This window comes from Muntiacus reevesi, chromosome 2 (genome assembly GCF_963930625.1).
Source record: "Muntiacus reevesi chromosome 2, mMunRee1.1, whole genome shotgun sequence".
Lineage (NCBI taxonomy): Eukaryota > Metazoa > Chordata > Mammalia > Artiodactyla > Cervidae > Muntiacus > Muntiacus reevesi.
Window position 1 is genome coordinate 63,864,680 of NC_089250.1, and position 25,428 is coordinate 63,890,107.

General features: G+C 53.7%; 1 protein-coding gene across 2 annotated transcripts in view; it reads left to right on the forward strand.

Annotated features, from left to right (window-relative positions):
* The window catches only part of DLGAP4 (DLG associated protein 4), an 85,568-nt gene that overhangs the window by 18,684 nt on the left and 41,456 nt on the right, over nt 1-25,428 (forward strand). The window contains exon 5 of one of the 2 annotated variants that reach the window (XM_065921938.1): nt 10,443-10,451. In XM_065921938.1, the coding sequence (XP_065778010.1) occupies nt 10,443-10,451 (9 nt within the window). Of the gene's footprint in view, nt 1-3,853; nt 4,892-10,442; nt 10,452-25,428 lie in introns of those variants that run through there. The other variant, XM_065921939.1, reaches the window with a different exon arrangement.

Below are 25,428 nucleotides of genomic sequence, written 5' to 3' on the forward strand. Positions count from 1 at the left end.
CAGAGAACGCCCGCCCTCCCCCTCCTCCCATCTCTGACTCTGCCCACCTCCTTTCCTCTCCTCCCTCCCACCCTCCCTCCATCCCTTTCTCCCAGCTTCCCCTCCCCGCCATCATCTTAGCCTTCTGTCTCCCTCAGCCCCATTTCTCCCCACCACCCTCTCTCCCGTTTTCCTCTCCATTTCTGGCCTTTCTCCCTCCCCAGCCTGTCTCTCTCCCACTCCCTCTGAATCACAAGAGAGGCTGTGACATCACTAAGGAGCCGCGATGGTGGTGGGCTGTGGGGTGATACCCGCCCCTGCCCTGCGCCAGCTGCGTTCTTGCAAGGGCACGTGGGTACACGTGTGTACATGCACAGAGGTCCACACACCTGGGGTCACTCTCTGGTGGTGCTTGAAGCTCTAGGGTGAGCTGGAATAGGTTGCTGACCTGGGAAACACCCTGGATCTTTTTGGATCTAGTTTCTGCTCTGCTAAGTCACTCTGGGTGGATCCTGGCCCCTTCTTGTGTCCCAGATTCTCCATCTATGTTGTGAGGCTTGGGTTTGGAGACCCCCAAACACCTATCTGAGTCACAGAAAGCTCTGTCCTCCTTTCTTTGTTCCCTCTCCCCTCCCCCGGAACTCCCCCAGTTTCTTCTCTGATTCATTCTCTTCTTCACAGACACAGGAAGGAAGGCTGACAAAATTCCAGTAAGCAGCCAACCTTCCAGGCGGCCTCATCCCCCAAGCCCTGTCCCAGGCCTGACCCTCCGCAGTCTCTGATTATCACGCTACAGGCTCCTGTCAGGTTGGACACTCCAGTCTCCAGAGCGTCAGGGCTGAGAGGAACCTCAAACACCATCATGTCCAGCGATGCAAATAGGCTTCAACTCAGGTGTCATTCCTGATCCCTGGAGCTCAGGACTGAGAGTGAGTTAAGCAGAGAAGTGTGGCACCATCGATTAGTGATGTCTGCTTTGGCCAGGAGTGTTTCACTTATCTGACATCCCTGATTTAGCCCAGTTAATTATGCACATGCACACGCACATACACACACATGTGCACACATACACACATACATGTTGACAGATATTTTATAAAGAAACTGTAGCCTAGAAGAGGTGAGTGTAACCCAGTTAGTAGGTCAAGGAGCTCTTCCCCGCCTGGGTCAGCCTGACTTGAGTTCCCCACTATTCTGTGGATGTTGAGGGGTGTGCATCCAAGGTTCTGGTAAAGAGCTGCAGTGTGGTCACAGGAGTTTCAAGGAGACTCATCTGACAACATGGGCAGGATGGATTGGAGGCTGTGCACTGGCCCAGGCAAGGCCCAGGGAGCTTGGGCAGGGAACATAGAGTCAGAGTGTCCAGGAGACCTTCCTAGAGTGAGTGATGAGGAGCCAGAATTCTTGCCCCCTGAACGAGGGCCCTCCCCACAGAGGGCGGAATGGGGGCTTCCTCCCTGGGCCCCACCCAGCCTGGGACCAGGAAGTCCCTGATTAACTGAGTCACTCTCCAAAGTCCCACTTTTGGCAGACCGGTAGAACCTTCTCAGGGAAACAGTGATTGGGCTCAAGGACTGGTGGGCAGGCTGGGAACCCCAGGTTTCTGAATGAGACAAAAACATCCCTTACTCCCTCAAGGGCAGAGAGGTCAGGCCAAAGGAGGAGAGACTAAGGTGCTTACATTGAACCGTGGAGGCCCTACAGTGGTGATGAAGGACAGGAGCCTTGCCATGGGACAGCCCTTTCATTGATTAGAGTTTACTGATCACCTTCCACCAGCGAAGTGGTGGTGCAGGACCAGGGACACCTCAGTGAACAAAATGGAAACCCTGGCCTTCATAGAGAGTACACTCTTGTGGGGCGCAGATGGGCAGGTTGGAGGACAGACAAAGCAGTCAGTATAAATAATGCAAATAAGTATATGGGTTTTTAAAAAATATTTACTTATTTATTTTGGCTGTGTCAGGTTGCAGCCTTCGTTGTGGCACGATCTTTTTGTGGTTGTGGCACGGGGCACATCGTGGGCTTAGTTGTCCTGCTATGTATGATCTTAGCTCCCCAACCAGGGATTGAACCCACATCCCCTGCGTTGGAAGACAGATTCTTAACCCCTGGACTACCAGGGATGTCCCCTAAGTATATGGCTTATTGGAAAGTAGTGTAGGGCAAGGAGTACTGGGAGTGCCAGCGGGGGGTGGGGGGGGGATATTGCAGCATAAATAGGGTACCAGGTTAGACCTCATTGAGAAACATGTTTGAGCAAACTCTTGAAGGAAGTGAGGGAAGAAGTAGTGGTGGGGAGGTACTCCAGGCTGGGAGAAGAGTGGTACAAATGCCCTGAGGCAGGAGGGCTCAGTAGCTGATGGAGGCGAAACAGGGCTAGGTATGGTTGGGACACAGCAAGACAGTCAGGCTGTGCTTCGGGGCTTCCTGAATTTTCCCACATAATCAATCTAAAGACTGAGTGAATGGTATAGGTGTAGCCCAGTGACTGTGAGAAGGGCAGAGTAAGCTAGTATTTTCAAAATGCCTCGTGCAGTGCCTGGCATCAAAATGGTAGTGCCTGGCATCAATATTAAAAACAAACAGTTGCTTTTAATATTTTTGTTGTTGCTGTTTAGTCACTCAGTCATGTCTGACTCTTGTGCCCCTGTGGCTGTAGCCCGCAAGGTTCCTCTGTCCATGGGATTTCCCAGACAAGAATCCTGGAGTGGGTTGCCATTTCTTTCTCCAGGGGATCTTCCCAACCCAGGGATCCAACCCGCATCTCCTGCATTGCAGGCAGATTCTTTAGCACCAAGCCACCAGGGAAGCCTGCTGTTATCATTATAACTTTATGTAAAAATCACAACAGTGGTATTGGAAAGACTGTATCATCTTCAGTAAAATTTCCTCCATTTTACATTTGGAAAACAGAGGCGCAGAGAAGGGCAGGGGCTTGTCTAGGTCACTTAGGAAGGCAGGTCGTGGGGGCAGAAATTGGATATGCAGATTGTAGACCTAATGTAGGTGCAGCCCAGAGGGACAAGGCCCAGAGCAAGGGCCAGGACTGTGAGTAGGGGAACTCGCAGGGGCGAGGCGGGGACTCCATGAGGTGGGGAAGCTCCATGAGTCGTAAAGAAAGTGACTTAGGAATTTATACAGCTCCTACTGCACTTGGCCCTCCAAGGTATCGTGGATGTAATGGTTTTATTTTACTAAAGAGGAAACTAAGGTTCAGGAGGTTGAATGAGCATCTTGTCCAAGGTCACACCGCCCTCCAGAGGCTGAGCAGGGATTAGAACCCAACCTGGAAGACCCCAGATGAGCACAGCAAAACCAGGAGGGAGCGGTGGGGACACTAGAAACCCTTAGGACGTAGAGTCCAAAGTATTGGGAGGCTAATTTGACCACACACAGGTGAGACGACCTGCTTGTGCGGAGCCTCTGTTTCCCCTGGGGAACATCCAGGTGTAGCCACGATAAACTGGTACAGACTCCCCGGGCCCCTCGCTCGTCAGGGAGCATGCGTCTCGTTCCAGCTGGAACCGGTTTTGGTGGGGGCGGCTGGAGGGGCGGAGTCCCGGGTGCTCAGGCACGCGCGGACTGACGTGGGTGCGCGCTCCCTCGCTGGGTCGGGCGGCCTGGGCGTGGGCTGGACTGAGCGCCCCGCGCGCTTGCGCACCCGCCCCGCCGGGCGCGCGCGACGGGCCACGTGCCGAGAGGGCCGCGCGCGCCCCCGCCCATCCCGGGAGTCCCGAGCGACGCGCGCGCGCCTCTGACGCGGGGGGCGGGGCGGGGCGGGGCCGGCGCGGGGCTTTAACCCAGAGGCCCCGCCCCTCGGGCGTACAAAACCGGAGCCTCGGGCCGGGCCGCGTGAGGGAGGAGGGTGAGTGCCCGCCGCTGGCCGCAGCTGCCGCCAGCCCGTCCGTCACTTCATCGGTCTGTCCGGTCCACGTCGTCGCCGCCGCCGCCTCCTCAGCCCGGACGCCTGGGGCCCGCCCAGCGCCGCTCAGAGCAGCCGCGGCCCCGCGAGGAGACGGGCGCCGCCCCCGCCCGGCCCTGCCCCCGCCCTCCTCCCAGTCTGTCCGTCCGTCCGTCCTCCCGCCCGCTCGCGCTTCCGTCCTTCTGTCCAGCCACCGACCCTGGGGCCCATCTCCCCGCTCCGCCCGCTTTGTCTCTCCCTGGCTCGCTGTCTCTTTGTCTCTGCCCTCGCGCTGCCTCCCAGCCCCTCCCTCGCTTCCCGATCTCGGGTCCCCCTCAAAGCGCTCGTCTCATCCCTCAGAGTCTCCCTCTCGGAGCGCCCCTGTTCTTCGGGATTCCCTCTCTGAGCGCCCTCTCATCTTGTGGGGAGGGGGCTTTCTTTCAGAACACCTTCCACGCTCCCCGCACATCCCTTGGGGATCCTCCCATCTGTCCCCCACACCCCGGGGGTCTTGCCTCCTCTTAGCCCTCCTTTCTGCAGGCTTTTGCCTCTTTTGATGCCCCCTCTATACGCTGGGACCTCTGTGATCCCTTGGGGTCTCTCCTTGGGACCCCCGAAGCTCCCCAGCTCCCTGACTTCCGTACCCCCTCCCTGCCTTTCCTTGGTTTGTCCCCCTGTCGTTGTTCTCTGTCGGGACTCCGCGCCCCCCAGCCCCCTGGGTCGGGGTCCCCTGCTTTGCTCTCCCTGCCTCTCCCTGTCCTCACATCTGCCTTGCTGGTGTCACCGCTCGATGTCTCTTGCACTGCAGACCCCTTTTTGAGGCTTCTCCTCTGCCGGGGGCTCTTGCCCCGCACCCCGCCCCCCCCCCCCGCTTTCCCTGCCGCAGCCCCCTGTTCCCCCTTCTCCCCGCTCCTGCTCCCCCTCTCCCCTGTTCTGTCTTTGCCGGTCTCTGGGTCTCTGACCCCCATCCGGCCCTCATGGCTTTCTGTCTGGAGCTCTTGAAGCAATGTGAGTGGTGGGGTGTCTGGGTCGGGCCGGAGTCCGCCCGCAGGCTGGCCGCGGCCGAGGCTCCATGGGCTTGGCGCTGGGGCGAGGGCTGGCGCTGGGGACTCCCCACCAAGAGGGCAAGGGGGGAGGGGCCAGGCTGTGTGGCAGAGGTGGGAGTGGGGGCCTTCCTGCTCTGAGGCTTCTGCTTTAGTTGCTTGTGTGTGTGTGTGTGTGTGTGTGTGTGTGTGTGTGGACCGTGCCACGGGCTGGGCATCCCTGCCCGCTTGGCCCTGCATGGCCTGGCATTTTGTGATCGCTTGTGGGCAGGCCTGGGCTATTTTGGAGCCAGCAGGATGTGATATCACTTGGGCGTTTATTTAGACCCGACTGGGGGTGGGGGCTACGTTCTTGCCAACTTGAGTAATCAAATTTTGCAGGGGGGTGCGGCCTCCTAGGCAGCTGGGCTGTGAGGTTTGGGGCCAGAACATGCAAGCCACCACACTGGACAGGTGATCCAGGGTTTGTGCTGCCTTGGTCTTGCTGAGAAGGTTGGTCAGGGTGAGGGAAGAAAGGAGTTGTTCTTTACCTGACCAACCTTAAAGTTTGGGCATGGTGGTCTAAGACCTCTGGGGCCATGGGTCTGCCAGCCTCAAACCTTGTGACCTTGAATGAGACCCTCAGCCTTTCCCAGTCTCAGTTTCTCCATTTGTAAAAAGGGAATAGTTGTGTCAATCTCACAGGGTTGCCCTGAAGATCAAATGAAATATCTGTAAAGACACTTTGGGAACTGCCAGCCTAGCTCTAACCCGAGCCCCACAGAGGGGAAGCAGCTAGTTCATGGGCACACAGGCTCATTCATGGCAGAGTTGGGACAGGAATCTGGGCCTGGGACACCTCGGTCCAGAGTTCTTTACCCCAAACTCCATTGCTGCCTGTTATTCAGTAATACACCTGCCCTGCCAATAGGGCAGGGAGCCGGCTGTCCCCTTTTATGCCCCGATTCCCAGTTGTTCTTTTTCAGTTTGTAAAGGTAGGTGGGTGTGCCCAGCGGGATGTCTGTTCTGGGAGACAGTAGGATTTTCCGTGTTCCATACATTTGTTGTTTAAGGGTGGTCCTGCTTGTCCAGTGGCACTGGGGAATAAAGTCAGTCAGTTTGTGGTTATGAGCCCCACCTGCTTTGCCGGCTTCCCGTAGAGCAGGGGAACAAAGGCCCTGGCTGAGAGATGCTCTGCAGACAGCTGGGGTCCGCTGTCAGGGAGCCTCAGATGTCTCTTAACTTTGGAGCAGATCATCAGATCAGCTATGATAGCTCCCTCGTCTTATAGACAAGGTCCAGAGAGCACAGAGGGTTCAGCCAGGACTCCTGTATCCTCTTCTGTAGCACTGCCAGACCAGTCACAGTCAGGCGGGTGTCACCTGCTCACTGGTGTATAATGGCAATTTCCAGCACCCATCGACCCAAGCTTGACACGTTACACAGATTTCTTGCAGTGGGGAGGAGAAAGGGCTTGGTTTCTGGTCTAGAAGTGGGAGGATCAGGGTGTGGTCCCCACATCACACCGTCTCCAGGAGGCTGCTTTTTCCTGGGCTTCAGCTTCCATATCTGCAACATGGGAATGATCTTCCTTGTCCTCAGACTGATTCTGAAATCATGGAATCCCTAAAGAAATTCTGGGAGGCAGACTGCCAAGGTTCTATTCTCGGCTCTGATGCTATGTGACTTCAGACAAGTGTCTTCCTCTATCTGTATTTTTCCTTCAAAAAAATGAGGAAGTTGGATGTTGTGGTCTTGGAGGTGCTTTCAGCTCTGACATTTGAGGATTTTTTTTATTAACACCTGTGTTTTTGGTTTTTTTTTTATTATGAGTGACATTTGAGGATATTGAGGTAACTGAAAGGCCACCTATTTGTACCTACATCTCGTCTTACCTGTAAAAGTGTGTATGATCACAAAATAGCAGATTGTATTGAGTGTTGCCAGGTGTGTGTTGATGATACACTGTGAGGTTTCATCAGAGAGAGACCTTGTCTGCGCAAAGGGATCAGAGGCACTTCCAGAAGGAGGCAGTGCTTGAGCTGGGCCCCTGTACCCGACACGTTCTGCCTCTTATAGGAACTGTTCCAGACGAAAGAAAGAGTGTGGGGTTTTGAGTCGAAAACGCCTGGTTTTAATTGTTCTCCACTCACTGCAGGTGTAATCTTGGTCTAGTTACTTTCTTTCAACTTCGGCTTCTTCATCTGGACTCAAAGTAATCGTATTTACACTGCAGGGTCATGGTGAGGATTAAGTGAGATTCTATGTTTAAAAATACCTAGTACACAGTAGGTGACTTCCCAGGTAGCCCAGTGGTAAAGAACCTGCCTGCCAGTGCAGGAGATATGGGTTCAATTCCTGGGTCAGGAAGATCCCCTGGAGAAGGAAAGGGAACCCACTCCAGTCTTATTGCCTTGAAAATCCCATGGACAGAGGAGCCTGGTGGGCTGCAGTCTATGGGGTCACAATGAGTCGTTCACGATTTAGCAACTGTGCACGTGTGCAATACATGGTAGGCATTTAATAAATGGGAGCTTCACCTCCAAGTAATATCTGGATCCCTTTTTTCTTTGTGGGAACAAGACAGAGGCCCAGCCTCTCCCACTGCCCCCCTGTGACTGGGGTTCAGGTAACAAGGAAAGCACCTTCTGGTTGTTCGGATGTATAATAGCAGTAATCCTCTAATCTCTCCCTTGCTGTGTGAGACCTTGTATAATCTGCCAGGCTCTTTCCTTACCCATTGTTCCCCACAACGGCCCTGGGAGGAAGTCAGAAGCCATTGGAGTTCTCCCTGTTTCACAGGTGAATGAAGCATAGGGGGCCCCGGGAGGGCCTCGCACCCAGGCCTCTTGACTTTTCTTCCCCTTTCTTCCCCTGTAACCACAGTGTTGCTCCACATTGACTGCTGCCTGGTAGCCTATCCCTCGGGCCACCTTCTCTCCATCTGGCATCTGTTCTGCCAAGAGGGTTTGCTTGACATTTCCCCAGCCTCTGAGCTCATCTCAGATTTAAAGAGACTAGCTTGAGTCTGGGTGGGGACTGAGTCACCACCTTCCCCTGCTTTCTCACCCTGAGCCGCATCCAGACACGCCCAGAGGGCCACCACCATAGACCTGCTGGTCATAGACCCTGCACACAGCAGGCGTTCCTCCTAGAAGCTCAGGTGGCGCTCTCTGGGCTCTCCGGGAAGGGCAGGCTACAGTGAGGCTCCGCAGGTATTTCTTCATGCCTAGGGGATCTGGAAGCACAGCCACACGGAGTTGTTGCCTGGCCTCTCCTGCTCCAAGCCCCTGTGTGTGCTCTACCCTCCCCCTGGGTGCCTTCTCTTCCCTTGGAGGCCACATAGTCAGATGCCTCCTCTTCCAAGAAGTCTGTGATTGCTGCCTCTGGAGTCAGGTTGTGAATTTAGTATGCATTCGATGCAAGTGTGACCTCAGAGATCACCTCTCTCTGCCTCTGTTTCCTCATAAAATTTAAGCTCCACATCTTGACACAGTTCAGGCTTCTGAGCCCTATCCCCAAAGGGTCTCAGTTGACAGGTCTGGGGGCAGGAATGAGCTTTTTAAACCAGTGCCCTGGAGGAGGCTGATCCCCTAGAGGAGGGCTTGTGGACCACACTTTGGGAAAAGCTGAACGAGTGATTCCTGGCCTGGTATCAGAGTTTGGCTTGTCCCTGCTGTGTGACCTTGGACTGATTGACTTTCTGCACCTCAGTTTTCTTCTGGGTCAGAAAGGGATGGAAATGCATTCCTCCCAGGTTGCTCTGAGAATGTGAACTGGTATTGGAAAGGTCCCGCAAGACAGAGGAGCGTGTCTGCTACACTGCCAATCACTGGGTGTCGGGACCGTGCTAGGCCGTTTCTGGCATTATCCCACTGTATTATTGAAACAATCCTGTGATACGTGTCCCAATATGATCCCAAACTGACAGGTGGGAAGACTGGTCCCTCACTGTGCTCTTTGTTTCAGGCAGGATCGGTTGTTTCCAGAAAGAGGTTACCAACTTCCCCTGTTTAGTCCAGCAGTAGACGCTGTCAGCCCTGGCCAGGGTGGGGGCTGTGAAATTGAACAGCTGGACAGGAGTGCAGTGCTGTCAGCAACAGGAACTGAATGAGGTTGTCCAGGTGTGTGCTGTGAGTGCCTCTCAGGTTTCCCAGTCCTGTGGGAGGGGAGCCACAGTTGCCTCGCGTCCCTCAGCCTGTGTTGGAATCAGCTGGTTTCTCACCCACCCACTCCTGGGAACCAGGGAAGACAAAAATCTATATTCTGGAGTTAAAAGATGATTGTTGCTTGTTTCACTGTAAGAAGCAGGCCCAAGGAGGGAAAGGGACAGGGCGTGCCTAGCACCCCAGAAAACTGTGTCAGGCCCAGGCGAGAGCCACCGCCCTGCCTCCCCGCCCAGGTCTCCCACATTTCTCTGTCCCTGGTCTGGACCGCCTGGGGAGAGCTGGTGCATGGAGGCTCCATTTGGCCAGCGTAGAGGACAAGAGCCAGAAAAGTAGTCCCAAGTGGTGGAAACTGGACCCGGCTCAGCTGAATTGGGCTTGGAAAATACTCTCTGACCAGTGGTCTGCCCTCCCAGCCCTGGGCTGGGCTCCGAGAGGATGGGAAAGAGCAGACAGACGGGGCCTCTGCCCCCTGGGAACTCAGGCTCTGACAAGGGAGACAAGCCCTACAATTATGAGAGACTGTGACAGTCTGTAATTAAGCATCTGCTGAAGAAAGGCATTGTCTGAGGAGGAAGGAGTGAGCGTGAGCCAGAGGAAACAAGAGCCCTTGAGAGGGGGACTGGATTCAGAGACTGGCTTTGGGGCTGATGTTCCTGGGGATAGTTTCTCCAAAGCCAGAGGTGCGGGGGCTGGACAAGGTGAGCACATATTTTGGAAACAGTGAGTAGACGAGTTTAGCTGCTGCTCTGGGAGGGCCCAGAAAGTTGTAGGCCATATTGAACTTGAGCCGAAGAGCAGAGGCTTTGGAGAGCTTTGGAAGGTTTTAGAGCCAGAGCAGCACAACTGGAGGATTTTTTTCAAGATGAGTCAGGCTGGGTGAGTGGGACTGAATGAAAGTGGTGACAGGGGAGGAGCTTTGCAAGCATCCTGGGGAAGGGAGAGGGCGGGGTGTAGGTGGAGCCACGGGAGGGGGAAGGGCCAGTGGGATGGCAGAGGATGTGTGTTCCCTGAGGAGAGCCCGACTAGGGGCCTGATGGGCCAGCGGGAGAGATGCTGGGTGTTGCTATTTGGAGCAGGAAATAACAGCGCATTGCTCGTCCACCTGCTCTGTGCCAGGCTCCGTGCCAGGGCCTCCATGGGTGCTCTCGTGAAATCCTTTCAACAAGCCCAAGGCAGGCGGACTTACCATCCCCCTTTTACAGATAAGGAACGTATGGCTCAGACCCAAGGCTGACTGCAAACACTGGCTCTCCCTGTTCAGCTCAGCTTCTTAGAAAGGAACCTCCTACTGTTAGGGTCCTGGGAATCTGAACCTTCTTGACCCTTGAATTGAGACCCTTGAATTAATACATCCCCTGGGCTTCCCAGGCAGCACTAGTGGTAAAGAACCTGCCTGCCAATGTAGGAGATATGAGAGACCTGGCTTTGATCTCTAGGTGGGGAAGATCCCCTGGAGGAGGTTATGACAGTTCACTCCAGTATTCTTGCCTGGAGAATCCCATGGACAGAGGAGCCTGGTGGGCTATAGTCCATGGGGTCGCAAAGAGTCGGACATGACTGAAGTGAGTTAGCACACACGCACACACAAATACATCCCCTAAAACCCACACGCCCCCTGCTTTCTAAAGACCTGGAAGATTGGGGCTGAGTACTAGCTCAGAATTCCTTAAGGTGGAAGCATCAGAGAACTGAAGGGCCTTCACATCAGCCGTTTTACTCAGCCTCCAGAGCTGGGCCTCCTGTGTCTTGTCCAACTGGGGGCACATCCATGACTTGGCACACCGGAATTCTCCTCCAGCCTCCTCCCCGCAGAGAGAGTGTTCCCTGGCCCAGCCACAAAGGCAGGAAGGGACTTGTCCAAGGTACTCTGAGTACAGGAGAGCCAGGTAATAAAACCCAGTTCTCCTTTTCCAGGCTGCGGCCAGGGATACCCACTGGGCCGAGGGAAGGCGAGGGGAGTGGCCACTGGCGGGGCAGCATGGTTGGTCACAGTGTGCGGCTTGGAAGCTAGTGGCCAGTCCTCTGTGTGCCCCCTTGACCAGGGCCTTGGCCGGGGATCTTGAGGTCACAGGGCAGGCACAGCTTCCGTGCTCCGCTCCCCACTCCTCCCTTGTCTACAGTAAACACCCCTGGGATCCTTGTGCCAGTGCTAGTGATAATTCACTAATCATGTCCGACTCTTACGACCCCATGGGCTGCAGCCCACCAGGCTCCTCTGCCCATGGGATTCTTCAGGCAAGAACACTGGAGTGGTTTGCCATTTCCTCCTCCACGGGATCTTCCCAACCCAGAGGTTGAACCCGTGGCTCCTACATTACAGGCTAATTCTTTCCCACTAAGCCACCAGGGAATCCATTGGCATCTACTCTCTGAGCCCAGGGGTTTACAGGGTACAATTGTAACTGCGCCCACGGTTTTCATACCAGAAAGCAGGGCAAGAGTTTCGATGAGGGATTTTTGTGCTCCTTTGGAACAGACTTGAGCCTGAGAAGCCTGAGAAATTATGCAGACATTGGAGCAGTGAACTAGAGTGCCCTGTGCTGTTCCTTTTGATTGTAGTAATTCATTTGATCAGTGCTTTACCACTTGCCAGGTGCTTTGTTGTAAATGTGATCATTCTCAGGTATATTCATTCTTTTTATTTTGTTCTCAGCACATTAGTTTTCGATCCTTAATGTTTGTGTAGCCCATTTTTGATTTGCAGAGAACTTTCATTCACCTTATCTCAGATTCTTATACAACCCTAAGAGGTCACTACTGTTCTTGTCATCCTCATTTTCCAGAAAGTGACTTGACCAAGATCCTTCTGGGATTCACTGACTGAGCTGTTGTTCACTTATTCAACAAATATTTATTAAGTGCCTGCTGTGTGCTAGGTGATGAGCTGGCCCTGGGGATACAGTGACCAGCAGAGCCATCTTAAGAGACTTAGCTTCTGACCTTCCAGAGTCCACTGAACCATCAGGGTCTAGCCAGGATCCACCCCAGTGCTCCTACCCCCTACCCGCTACCCTGGGTTCTTCCCACTGCAGAGCCCTGGAGTTTGGGCCTGAGGCTTACACCTAAATTGTTGTAACCTGTGAGCTTTTGACTTGGAGCATCATGATAAAACAAGCCAAGAGAGCAAGTCTCTGCAAACTGAACTTCAAGAGTGACAAAGGAGGTCTTCGGTAATGACTTAATTATTAACAAGAAGGTGAGGGAGGGCGTTTTTACAGATGACCATCTGCTTCTCCCCAGGGGGATGGAAGTTGCCCAAGGGCGGCTGTACCTAAGATCCTGGCCTGAATTTTCTGCTACCTCCAAATATTTGATTACAGTCTGCACAGATGTGGAGCCCTGTGGCCATGTGCTAAGCTGGGGACCCTCCTTGCCTCCTTTAATATTAAATGAGACAAAATAAAGGCATATCATAGGATATCAGTCTGGAAGGAACTCTCCCAGCCTCCTCACTTTCCCTTGAGTGGGAACCACGTATCAGAGGGGGAGGGACTTACCAGTATCCCATATGGAGAGAGATTCTTTTCCCCCCTTCTGTCTTACCAGCCCGACTTAGTTTCCCCAGCCCTTCTGGAGGACCTCCCCCCTCCCAGCTATACCTGTTGGGCATTCAAAGCCCTCTTCAAGTCCTTCTTATGCCTTAAGCCCAAGATTTTCCCCTCCCCCGAGTCTTCCCTGCTACTTTCTCCCCTGCCCAGAGTCCTGTGGTGTCCAGGCTGCCTCCATTTGCTCTTAGAGGCTGACCACCTATTCTGCAAGGTGACCAGCAGCCCTTGAGGAAGCTTCAAAATCCAGGTGTCTGGGCCTTGCCCCCAGGGAATGCAATGCCTATCACCTAGAGGAAAACTTCCTTGGGTACATTTTGCTAGAGTTCTTTATTTATGTGCAAAAGTTACGCTTTTCTTGAGAAAGCAATCCACGTAGGTGGTTAAACATTTCAAACTTGTAGGGAAAAAATGTCCAGTGACAATTGCCTGTCTCCCACCTAGGCTCCTAGATAATCACTGTCAAACAGTCTTGATGTTTTCCTCCAGAAATATTCTGCATACACGGGCAGCTGTGTCTGTCAGTACATCCCGTTTTACTACCTACTACCCCTGCTGTTCCGTTCCTTGTCTTCTTCATGCAAGTCTGTCTCTGTTGTAGGTTATCCCTGCACGTGACCGAGTAGTCCATTGGCAGATGGGCCACCCATTGTTTATCTGGTCCTCTACTCAGGGACTTTTACATTGTTCCCGGCCTTGGTGTTACAAGCACCGTTCCCTACTCGGCTGTATGTGTGTGGGCAGGCATCACTGTGGGAGCCATTCCTGCAAGTGGAATTGCTGTTTTCAAGAATCTGTGCACCTAAAATTCTGTTACCTTCTTTGTATCCTGAAAATCTGTATGTTTTGTAAAGCACCATGGTTAGGTATTGACTATGCTGATCCAGTCCAGAGAGGGGGAGGGGGACCAGTGTCACTCAGCAGGGCTCAGCCAGTGAGGTGTCTCTAGAGTAAGGTGCAGATGGGAGGGAGGAAGGGAGGAATGAAGGGAAGAGATAGGCTGGGGGACACATCAGAAGTGGAGCCTGGATGGGGGGAAGGGATGCTGTTCTAGGTACCTGTGGACCTGTTTGTGACTTGGTCTCCAGGGAGAGATGCCTGCCCCTACACATACACACACACACACACACTCACACACACTGTATTCTCCTTCCTCTGCTTCTCTGGTGTGTGCCACACCTGCTTGGCAGCAGCTAGGCCAGTGAGCTCATTGGTCCAGCAAATATTTACTTAGCTCCTGAATCCAGTTCTGGCTTGGCCACTATGTCTCTGTGCCTTTCCGAGCCTCAGTTTTCCTCATCTGAGAGATGGGGAGGCTCCTCCCTGCCTTTCTCATGTCACCAGGCCAGCCAGTGGGAAAACTCAAAAAAACAGTTGGCAGTGGTCTTAGCCATACTGTGGCAGGCACCCCGGGGTAGCAGAGAGTGAAGCTTGGACCCATCCTAGGTGGGATGCTATCGTTCTTGACAGATGGCCTTGTTGGCCCTTGAGTCAGGAGTTTCCAGGCAACTGTTGATGTCTCCTCTTGTACCAAGACCAGGTCGGGCTCGTTCCCAGGGTCTTCCTGACTTTGCTTTGTCCCAGGGGCTGCTCAGGATAAGAGAGTTGAGTTGACAGGTAGGAGAGAGAGACAGGGAGATGAGGGAGGGTCTCCACACAGTGGCCAGAGTTTTGCATCTTCCCACAAGTCCACAGGAAGACCCACAAGGATGGGTCTTTTGGGTCATTGGTCGTTTCTGCAGCTGCTTTTCAGTTCTTGGTGGTGGCAGGGATGAGGAAGGGGCAGTTCTGTCCTTTTTTCTAGTTTAAAAAGAGACTTGAAATCACTAGCTGAGTTCCTCCTCCTGTTTTATCAGTGGGGAGACTGAAGCCGAGGTTGAGGCTCTCCTCCCAAGTGAGAAGTCAAGTGTTCAGCCCGTAACTCTCACTATCTCTCCCACATCGTCCCCGTCTTTAGTTTCGCTTTAGGGTTAAAAACCAAAGTGAAAGAAAAAGATAAAGCAGGAAGCAGCCGCCCCGAGACCCAGCCCAGGCCGGGGTGGGCCCTGGGGGGCCTCACAAGGCCTTGCTGGCAGGGGAGCAGGCGGGAGCAGGCCTCTTCCTGACCGGCTCCCACCCTGGTGCTGGGGGCCTGGCTGGGTGGGGGCCGGGCAGGGCCCCGCTGGGAGAGGCACCAGGCTGCAGACAGGCGGTGGCCTCCTGGCCGGGCCCACGCTGTCTGGGAGACGGCCAGTTTGACAGGTTCCCCCCGGTAAAGTCAGCCTCTCCCAGGTGTGGCCCCAGGTGGGGAGCAGCTGCCTTTGAAACTCCCGTCCTTCCGGGGCAAGGCCGGGCTGGAGCTGGGCCCGTGTTGGCCTGGGAAATCAACCCTGGCTTCCCGAATCCAGCTTGCACAGAGCAGTTCCAGTCTCCCTGAAGGTAAGAGCTAGCGCCCCGTCTCCACCGAGAAAGCTTTTAAACTTTCAGTCCCTGTGGGCACTTACCTCACTTCCTGGCAGTTTCAAGGACCCAGATGGCCTGAAAGCCTTTTGTCCTGATTGTGGTTCCAGCCCCAGGGGCTTGGAGAGGACGGGGACATGGGGAGAGGGAGCCGTGTGCTTCTCCAGGAGTTGATAGGTGGCCTCCAGCAAGCCCCTGGATCTCAGGTTCTCCATTTGTTTCTTGGCAGGAGCGAGATCCTTCTAGCTCTGTCTTTCAGCTGAATCGATCTTGGTCCCTCGGGAGCTAGTGAGAAAGTTCTAACACACTTTGGGTTTGCCCGCGTGTTTCAGAGATGAACCGTTGCCTAACCACCTGCTGTCTCAAGTTCCTGTTTCTCTGTGCTTTTTCTAAGGAAACTCTCAGCCTTGCCAAAGCAGATATGATAACAACTTGGTTGCTTCAACAAATAGGATTTTTGTCCACCTCTCTTCCTCTCCTCTGCACGATCTCAAGGTCCCCAGGCACAGAGCTATGTTGGTTCAAGTCCACTCCAGGAGGGCACACACTGAACACAGTAGGCGATCTGGAAGTTGTGGCTGAGCGACTGCACTGACAATCCACACTGGACCGTGCTGCTCCCCTGGGAGGCAGAACCCGGCGCTTACAAAGCCCAGCCATGTCCCAAAGCCCGCATGCCAGGGGTCATGTAGCCCGGTAGCTAGGAGCATAGATCTGGAGTCATGCTGCCGGGATCCAAATCCTAGACTGCTGCTTGGAGCTGTGAGGCTTTGACGAGTTGCTTAACCTCTCTGAGCCTCAGTTCCTTCATCTGCAAAAGATAGATGATAATACTGATATCACACGAGTCACAGTGTGAGGATGAGAGAGAGTGTGTGTGTGTGTGTGTGTGTGTGTGTGTGTGTGTGTAAAGCACTCAGCTCGCTGCCGGCACGGTGGGAGCACTTAAGAAATGTTTGCCCTGCTCTTATTGATATCCAGAGAAGATTGGGAATATTTAAAGACCATCCCTGTCCCGTGCCTGGAAAAGTACAGATGCACCTGGTGTTTGGAGAGGAGTTGGTCATCTGATGGCTCTTTGTCAAGTGTGGGGCTCTGATAGGGAAGATGAAGCCAATTGAGGCAGGCTTTAGAGAGGACCTCAAAAGCTGGGTAAGCTCCAAGTGGATGGAGGTTTTTAGGGGAGGGTGCCTGGGATAGGAGAGGGAAGTCAGGGGCTGGTCGTCCAGGAGCCTGGGGATCTGAGTCAGGCTACAGAAGCCTGCCCAGGGCCGTCAGAGTCCACCAGGCACTCAGCCAGGGTTTATTTCGGCACGGTCATCACTCCATTGGCCAGTTTGCTTCCCTGGGCTGTGATGAGGAGTCTGCTCTTATGTGTTGTGAATACAGTAATAGATCCAGGCTCTCCTGGAACGTTCTTGCCTTCCCAGGCTTCCCAGGCTGCATGAGGTGCTGTCGGCCCAGCACAGGGAGTGGTAGCAGTCAGGAGGTGTCAGCCTGCGGGGTGGGAGGAGCTGGGCTTGGCCGACAGTACCTGGGAAGGCAGGGCAGCCCGAGCTGCTGCTACCACAGCAGATTCCTCAAAGGGGGCACGCGCAGCAGTGTGTGGGAACCATCCAGGGGAGGAGGACTTGGGTCCATCCCAGCCAGCTCCTGCCCGCCCCCACCTCCACGCCCCTTTCCAAACAATCGGCCTTTCATGCCAGGTGCTGAGCCAGGGGAAGAAGAGGGAACAAGACAGACTTGATCTCTCTCCTCAGGGAGCTTGGAGACCCCATCCGAGCAAGTACGGATACCCAGGATACTGTACAATTGAGATCAGAGCCGTGAAGGAAACATAGTTGCTGAGAAGGATTTTCTCAGAGAGGATGGGGAAGGCATCTCGGGGAAAGTGGGGTGGAGGATGGGAACGAGGCAGGCCAGGGCAGATTGGGAACTGCAAGGGGCAAGACCCTGAGGTGTAAGGCGTTTGGTGTATGGAGGGAAATGGGACAGGTTCGGGTCTGAAAGGGTCTGCAAGGTCAGGGCCGGGCCTGGCTGGGCTTGGTGAGCCTGGTTAAGTAACATCAGAGCTTCCAAATACTTACATCATCATCGTTGTCATCATCAGGTTTTCACACTGATCATTAGTCATCAAGAAAAAACTTCTTCAGCACTCCCTACTTACTGCTAACGCCCTTTCACATACTACTTCAACAGTGCTTCCCTTGCTGAGGGAGGCGGGTTGCAGTTAGTACTACTGCTTTTAGAAATGATGGAGCAGAGAGGTAAAGTGACTTAACTGGAGTCACACAACTTAACCAAGATTTGAAATCCTGATTCACCACTATTTCTTTTCTGCCGACAGCTTTTGTTTAAGAAGGCCAAAGCAGAAGTGTCTGGTTTCTTTTTAGCCAGATTGCCATTCCAAAATGGCTCATGCTCAGTCGTGATCGCTCTTAGTGATCCTTTGAACAGTAGCCTGCCAGGCTCCTCTGTCCATGGGATTTTTCAGGCAAAAATACTGGAGTGGGTTGTTGCCATTTCTTCCTGCAGGGGATCTTCCTGACTCAGGGATCAAACCCACGTCTCTTGCATCTCCTGCATTGCAGGCAGATTCTTTACCCTTTGAGCCATTGGGAAGCCCAGTTTAAAAGTTTCGGTGTAGAATGATGTCATAGTGATTGTGTTTGGGCACTGGGATTAAAGTGACTTTAACTTTTCTATACTGTTATACAATATATTTATAGTTCTTTTTTTTATTTTTTAAAATATTTTATTTATTTGACTGCGTTGAGCCTTAGTTGCAGCACACAGACTCTCTAGTTGTGGTGCATGGACTCTGGAATGCACAGGCTTCAGTAGTTGTGGCGCATGGGCTTAGCTGCTCTGTGGCATCTGGGATCTTGGTTCCTGGACCAGGGATCCAACCCAAATCCCCTGCATTGCAAGGTGGGTTCTTAACCATTGGACCATTAGGGATGTCCCAAGTTTTAATTTTTTTAACCTCCACATTTACCTTCCCTCTAACTCCTTTCCAAGGTTCTGATACTAACACGTCCATCTCTACCCTTGTAGACCTCAAATCTTTTTAATTTTCTATTTGCATTTTCAAATTTTATTTATTATTTATTTTTGTCTGCATTGGTTCTTCATTGCTTAGCTCAGGCATTCTCTAGTTGGAGCAAGTGGGGGCTGCTTTTCGTTGGGATGTGTGGGCTTCCCATTGTGGTTGCAGAGCACACGCTCTAGGTTTGAGGGCTTTAGTAGTTGCAGCACGTGGGCTCAGGAGTTGCAGCTCCCGGACTCTAGAGCACAGGTTCAGTAGTTGTGGTTGGTTGCCCCACAGCAAGTGGGATCTTCCCAGACCAGGGATCAGACCTGTGTCCCCTGCACTGGCAGATGGAGTCTTAGTCCACTGCACCACCAGGGAAGCCCTGTTTGAATTCTGATGTTTTTCCGCCCCCACCCCCCCCCCCTTCTAAAATTTTTACTTCCTGAATCTCAGGAAATAGTCTCAAATTATTAGTCAGCCCCTGCTCATAAATACATTGAAGTCAAATCAGAAAATTCATGCTTAAAGTAGCTTTAAATATTTTATTTGTGACTTCTGGATTTTGGTGAAAAATCAGTGTGATGACTGGTGCTCATTTGTAGAGAATTCCTCAGTGGACTCTAACTAGCCCATTTTTTAAAAAAATTGCAGTTAAGTATACATAAAACTTTACCGCTGAAACTGTTTTTAAGTGCACAGTTCAGTGGTATGAAGTACAGTTCCCATCTTTACAGCTATCACTGCCCTCCATCTGTTTTTATCTTTGTAGAGCTGAGACTGTGTACCCATTCCCTCCTCCTCCAGCCCCTGCAAATCACGCTTCTACTTTCTGTTTCTGTGACCGAGTACCTCATGTGCTAGCCCATTTTAAGGAGGTATATTTGAAAGGAGGAGTAGGTGGTGTCTGAATAACAAACTCATTGGGTTAACTCTCCAAATTAATGCATACCACAGCCCTCATCTTTATGTGGCTGGGTTCCAGCAGAGTTTTTAAAAGGCTGCTCATCTCCCAGGAGGGCTCTCTCCCCAGAGGCAGTCTTGGTTCCCATGCCCGCGGTGGCTGTGGAGCCTGGGCGCAGCCTCAGGATCCTTCTTAACACAGGCAGGTGCTACTAATCAGCCAGAAGCAGCACACCCGGTGGAAACTGCAGTCCCCGCCTGGTGCCATGCCCAGCCTTTACAGATGAGCATCAGTCCTAGGAGGGGAAGGGACCATTTGAGGGGCAAGTGATGTCACAGGTCTCTTTGTGAGAGCGGAAGAGGGCCTGGCAGGACAGCCCAAAGCCTGGGGGAGGGGGGGTGATAGGTAATGCTTGCAAAACATCGGGGCAGAGCAGCTCCCAGAGGGGTGGAAGTTGTCAAGGTAAAGTCTACTTTCTGCAGGTGCTCTTCAGAATGCAGGCTTGGGCTTGAGGTCTGTATAAAAGTAAATGCTAGCCGGAGTCCGACAGCAGAAAGGGGAGACCAGACTTTCTGCGGTGACTTCTAAGCTTTATAGGAATGTGTGTTGTCAGTCTCCTTGCCAGCAAACTTGTGTTTTTGGTGTGAGACCAGATGCTGTGAAGGTTTGTTTCTGGAGATTGAAACCTCGAAGGTTTTTCCTCACTTAGTAGATAGAACCCAGCTTGCCGAGTGATGCTGAGCAAATCCCTCAGTCTCTCTGAGCCTTCATTTCCTCAGCGGCACAAGGTGCAATGGTGAAAACATTTCCTTCTGGGGATCAAGTGTAAGGACCTCAGACAGTGACAGGGCCACAGCTGCCGATGCCTGAGCAGGTGAAAAATACCGCTAACTATGACTATTAGTCGCTAATATTCACCCAGTCCTTACAGGAGGTCTTACACTGAGCCATTGTGCGGGCAGGATTCTGTGGACGGGGTTGGGAAGCTGGTGACCTTCCCTTGGGTAGGTGTTCTTTCAAAGAGATCTTCCCAAGTGCCACCATGTTATGCTTTTAGAGGTGGTCGGGAAAAACATCGAGTAGAGAGGGGTATGGAGGCGTGGGGGGGAAGCTGATAGTCACAACTTGTCCCAGCGCCTCTGTCTTCCGCTTGTCGAGTCACCTCTCACAGACTCTTCCTCCTGCAGTGTCCTCAAGGTCTTCCGGGGGAAGGCCCTGCAGCCCTGCGCTGCTTTGGGGGTGAAGTCAGAGGATCCCGCCTCGTGAGTGGCAGCAGGCATTCTCCGGGGGACCCCTTCTGGGTGCCACCGGCCTGGGAAGCATGCGGTCCTTGCCTTCTGGGGACTCAGGATCTAAAGGGAGAAGGAGAAAAGTAAGCAGGCCTGTGATGCCTCTGAACGCCAGGGGGGTGACCCAGTGAGGGGCACCGGGCTGGGGCGGGAGGACAGTCAGGGAAGTCCCAGAGCGAGTAGTGCTCGGAGTAGACTGGAGGAGGGGGAGACAATAGGGTGCAGGAGGGGCGGTGCAGGCAGGGAGCAGCCATGCAAAGGCCTGGACGCTGAGAACATGGGGGGTGACGTAGAGGGGGGCGCAGAATGAAGTCAGAGGGGTGTTTGGCAAGGCAGGGACACCAGAGGTCACTACCCTAAAATATTAACACAGCGATGCAGGCATGGCCCGGGGGGGTGGGCAGGCGGCTGGGGTCCTCAGGGCCCTGAATTTTCGTGAGCCTGCCCCCTGGAGGGAGAGGACACCTTGCTTCTGCCCCAGGCCAGAAGCCCCCAGCTTCTGGGCCCTCGAATGCCTGGAGGGTCTGGGGTCAGACAGCTGGCCTGTGGGCCCCTGGCTCCGATATGCAGGCCCCTCAGGTAGTTGTATGAAGAAGGAAATGGCAACCCACTCCAGGACTCTTGCCTGGAGAATCCCATGGACAGAGGAGCCTAGCGGGCTACAATCCATGGGGTTGCAAAGAGTTGGACACGACTGAGCAACTAACATACACACAGGCAGTTGTAGTGATGGTTCCTCACCTGCCAAGCCCTTTCCCATCTGTGGGAAGATGAGTCTTGTGGCAGTCCTCGGGCAGTGAACAGGGCGAGCCCGTATCCTTCCCATCTTACCAGCGGGAGCCTTAGTCATACCATGAGTCAGTGCAGAATGGTGCTCGCTCTCAGGGCCTCCTGACCTACAGGCTTCCTCCAACTCAGCAGCAAGTGTGGGGGGGGTGGGGGTGAGAGCCAGGAGAGCCAGTGCCGGCCGCTCTCATGTTCTCAGGATGGGACTTCCCATCTCAGGTGGGGGCTCTGTGCTGCCAGCCTGTCCAGAGGAAGTCCAGGTCCAGCAGTGACCATGCTGTCTTAGAGGTAGTCCTTCCTTATTTCCCCTGTAGCTTAGCCATCTGAACATTCTTCTCCCCCTCCTCTGATTATTAGAACCAATTCTCTGGAGGCCGAAAAAGAGTTGAACAATGAATATCATACACACAAAAATGATATCTGATATCACATTGAGAACTGAGTGTGAAGTAGGAAGCAAAGAAAGAACAAACATCTCAGGCCTGGGAGGAATCTTAGAGGTCACACCCGTGGGAGCGTGAGTCCCTCGCTGCATCCACTGTGCCTGGGTCCAGCCTAACTGACCACCCCGTGAGCAGCTCTGCCCCTTAGAAACTGCCTCCTTAGGATGAGGCAACATCTGCTCCCCCTGGACCCCCACCTTCCTGTCCCCCTTTGGTTGCACTGTGATGACTGGGGCCACATATGTATGTGACAGTCTTCTAGGTATTTGAAGACTTTTCCAGGCTCCTATTCCAGTCTCTTGAAGCCCCCCCACCCCTCGTGTTAGACTGGGCACAGCTCATGCCGCACACGTGTCACACCCCGTCTGTGGCAGATCTGTGACACACGTCACTAGTCAGTTGCAGTAACTCTTGTTCCCTGGTGGCTGGGGCTTCGCTGGTGGCTCAGATGGTAAAGCATCTGCATGCAATGCAGGAGACACAGGTTCAATCCCTGGGTCGGGAAGATCCCCTGGAGTAGGAAATGACAACCCACGCCAGTATTCTTGCCTGGAGAGCTCCATGGACAAAGGAGTCTCGGGGCTACAGTCCACGGGGTGGTAAAGGGTCGGACACAACTGAGCAACTGATACTTTCTCTTTCTTTCTGCTCAGTCAGTCCCAGGCTTTCTCCTGCAGTACTCCACGTGGCTGCGCCCAGTCTGTGGAGCTTTACTTTATTGTGAGTTTCCTGAGGTCAAGGACTACTCATCCTGGGTCCCTGGTGCCCACCCAGGAACCAAAGTGTGGCCTCACTTGTCCTAACAGGAGGATGGGTTAGAGACTTCCCCGCAGTGCAGATTGTCCCCTTCTCATCAGGCTCCAGTTTGGCAACACTCCTGTCCACAGCCACCAACAGTCCCCACTGCTTTCCCCAGGAGCCCCGTGGGGCTGCCCCCTCCCTCATCTTGCACCTTCCTCTGGTGGTATAGCCTCAGACCGTGTCTGTGATCCGCTGGAGTCACTAAGACATTTTCCCACGTGTCTACTGCTTTGTGTAATTGTCTAACTTGGGATCCTGAACTCAGGACCTTAATATAAGCTCCGAGGACCAGGGCCCTTTCCCTTCCTGTGTCCCTGTCCCCAGGCCTGGCACCACGGAAGGCAGCCGGCCTGGGCTGACCTGAGCTGAACTCACGGTTTTCCCCATTCACTGCTGGACCGTTCATCTCATCCCATCTCTCGGCCGCCCAGGGTTCTTGGCTCCAGATTCTGTCACCAGATAGGCCACCTGTCACTCCAGGCACAGTGAATGAGCCTGTTAACACCGTCTTTCTATTCTGGGATCCGCTTGGTCATTCAGAATGATGAAAGAGGCCAGCAATCGAGGTGCACAGGGCCTGGCAGTGTCTGGCTTTGCACACTGGACTTGGGGTCCTGTGACAGCTTGTCAAAAGCCAGGCTTTTTGTGACCCGTTACCAGGGTTTGACGTCAGCCCTCCAGGAGTGAGGATGGTTTTAGAGGCTCGCTCTTTTAACTGGCACTTCCCAGGCTGGGCTCCTGGGACCTTAGAGTTTTGGAAAGGCCGCAGCGAGGTTCACATGCTAAAGCCAGCATTTGACAAGTCAAATAGTATTTGAAAAGCCAAATCTTGGATCCTACACCCCCTACTCCTCCGCCAAGCCAGGCAGGGGCTGTCCACATCAAGATTTTGTGTTGGGCTGGAGCCATAGTGGCCCTGTAATGGGCCATCTTCTACTTGTCAGCACCTCTTCACTAGAGTTTATAGCTTTAATGTACGAGAAAAATCATGATTCAGTAACTGCTGGCATCTCTTTAAAGCTTGGACTCCCAGGGTGATAGTAATAAGGTGTCCTGCGGGGTAGGGCAGGGGCCTCAGCAGAGCTTCTGGCAGAGCCAACTCTGCAGGCAGGTCTCTGGGGAGAAATAAAAGGATGCTTGCGGGAGATTCCAGCACAGAACGGGTGACGAGGGGTGAATGTTGCCTGACAGGTTGCTGACTGGATACAGTCGTGGTAATGATGGAAATGTTTTTTAAGAAACAGCATGCTGGTTAGGGGCTGGAGGAGGTGGGGCTCGGCCACAGGTCAGTGCCTCCCTGAATGTCTGGAGCTGGTGGTCTCCAGGCTGGGAGGTGGGGTGGGGGGCAGGGGGACATGGGGAATACACACACACTCAGAGCCCCGGGCAAGGTTGTTGCTCTGGTACCTGCTCTTCGGGGAGCACATTTGCCTTTCTTACCCTCAGTCTCCTCATTTGTACTATGAAGAGGTTGCATTAGTCTGGTGGAGCTCAAAATACCACATGGGGAAATTCCACATGGAGGGGAAGAGGAAAATGGAGCCCTCCCGAGGGCCCTGGCTGGGAGTCAGCCAGGCTCCCCAGGCCCTCTTGGGAGTCCCCAGAATCTGGCTGAAAAATCACTGGAATTACTGTCTCCTCAGACCCTGGAATTTGAGAGTTCACATCTTCGTTCCAGTCACAGTACCCCGTCAACCAGTTATGTGACCTGGGACAAGTGGCCTCACCTCTCTGGTCTCTGCTTTGAGGCTGTAGTGAGATTTAGCCGAGCTAGGAAAGTTCTGAGTGACTGGGAAACCCATGTCAGGGGTTCTCATATTTTCTGGTGAAGGGTCCGTGTGTCCAGGACTGCACATCTAGGGCAGAAGGGTGCTGGGTGGCCGTGATCACAGGCAGGGCAGGGCACCTTTTTTGTCCATATGCTGGGGCTCTGGTCCAGGAGCACCAGAACTCTGTTGCCATGAGCAGCAGAGCCAGAGGCACCGCCAGCTAACCCACTCAGAGGATATTGCCGGACCCTGTGTGAGGACCAAGACTAGGGTCCTGACTGGGGCACTGGCCTGGCCAATATCTCGCAGGCCTGGCTGAGTGGCACCTGCCTTGAGCCCTGGGCAGGATGGTGAAGCAGCAGCTACGAGTGCTGGCTCTGGAATCAGAAAGCCGGAGCTCAGATTCTGGCCGCCTGACCTGGGGCTGTTAACTTCTCTCTGAGCCTCACTGTCTTCCTCTTTGAAGTGGGAATGATAGGCCTAGTGAGGAATTGATGATCTGATACAGTTACATCTTTTCATGCTAGGCCAGTTCACGGCCAGCCCTCCGTCCGGGGAGATGCCCTGCAGCTTGTGAGTCATCTGACTGGCAGCTTGCTGTCCTCAGAGAACCAGCTGACCTGAACTGTGGGTCCATCCGGAGGGCATTGCTTAACCCCATCCTCCAGCACCTCTGGCCTGAACATGTCAGGACAGAACCACCTCAGACCTTGAGCCCAACTGGGATGTGAGTGGGGCTTTCTAAGGAGCAGCTGTCTCTGGAGGGCGCCAAGGCTGTTGCCCCAGCAACCGAGCAGGTCCTTCTCAGGCAGCTGCTCCAGGGCCTTGAAGAGGGGGGCGGCCGTTTGTGTTCCTGATGGGGCTCTACCATCCCCTGTGCCCTGGTGCCATGAACCCGCAACCAGACGTGGCCTGCCACCAGAAGGGGTTTCTCTGCTTTTGCCCAGCAGACCTGACATAGGGCCAGAGGGGCCTCCTGCTGCCTCGATTTCAAAGTTCCAAAGGGTCTCCTGCCTTTGCAGGAGGTTCTTGGGGACCAGCTTTCTGAGGTGCAGGGGGAGAGGAGCTGGGGTTCCAGAAGGAGCAGGGAGGTCTGAGGGCAGCAGTTCCAGCAGTCACAGATCTCTGTGCCACGGGCCTTGTTAGCAGGCGGGCATGTACCAGCACAGCGTTTTTCTTCTTTTTTTTTTTAAACTTTGGATTGACTAACTCCATTTTTTAATCTTGAGGTTTTATTTATTTATTTTTAAGTCCAGATATTTCTGGCTTCGCTCACCCATGTCTCCACCTGACAGCCAGGGGCCAGAGGCATTAGAGGCCTGGTGTCCCGTAGACGTTTAAACTTCT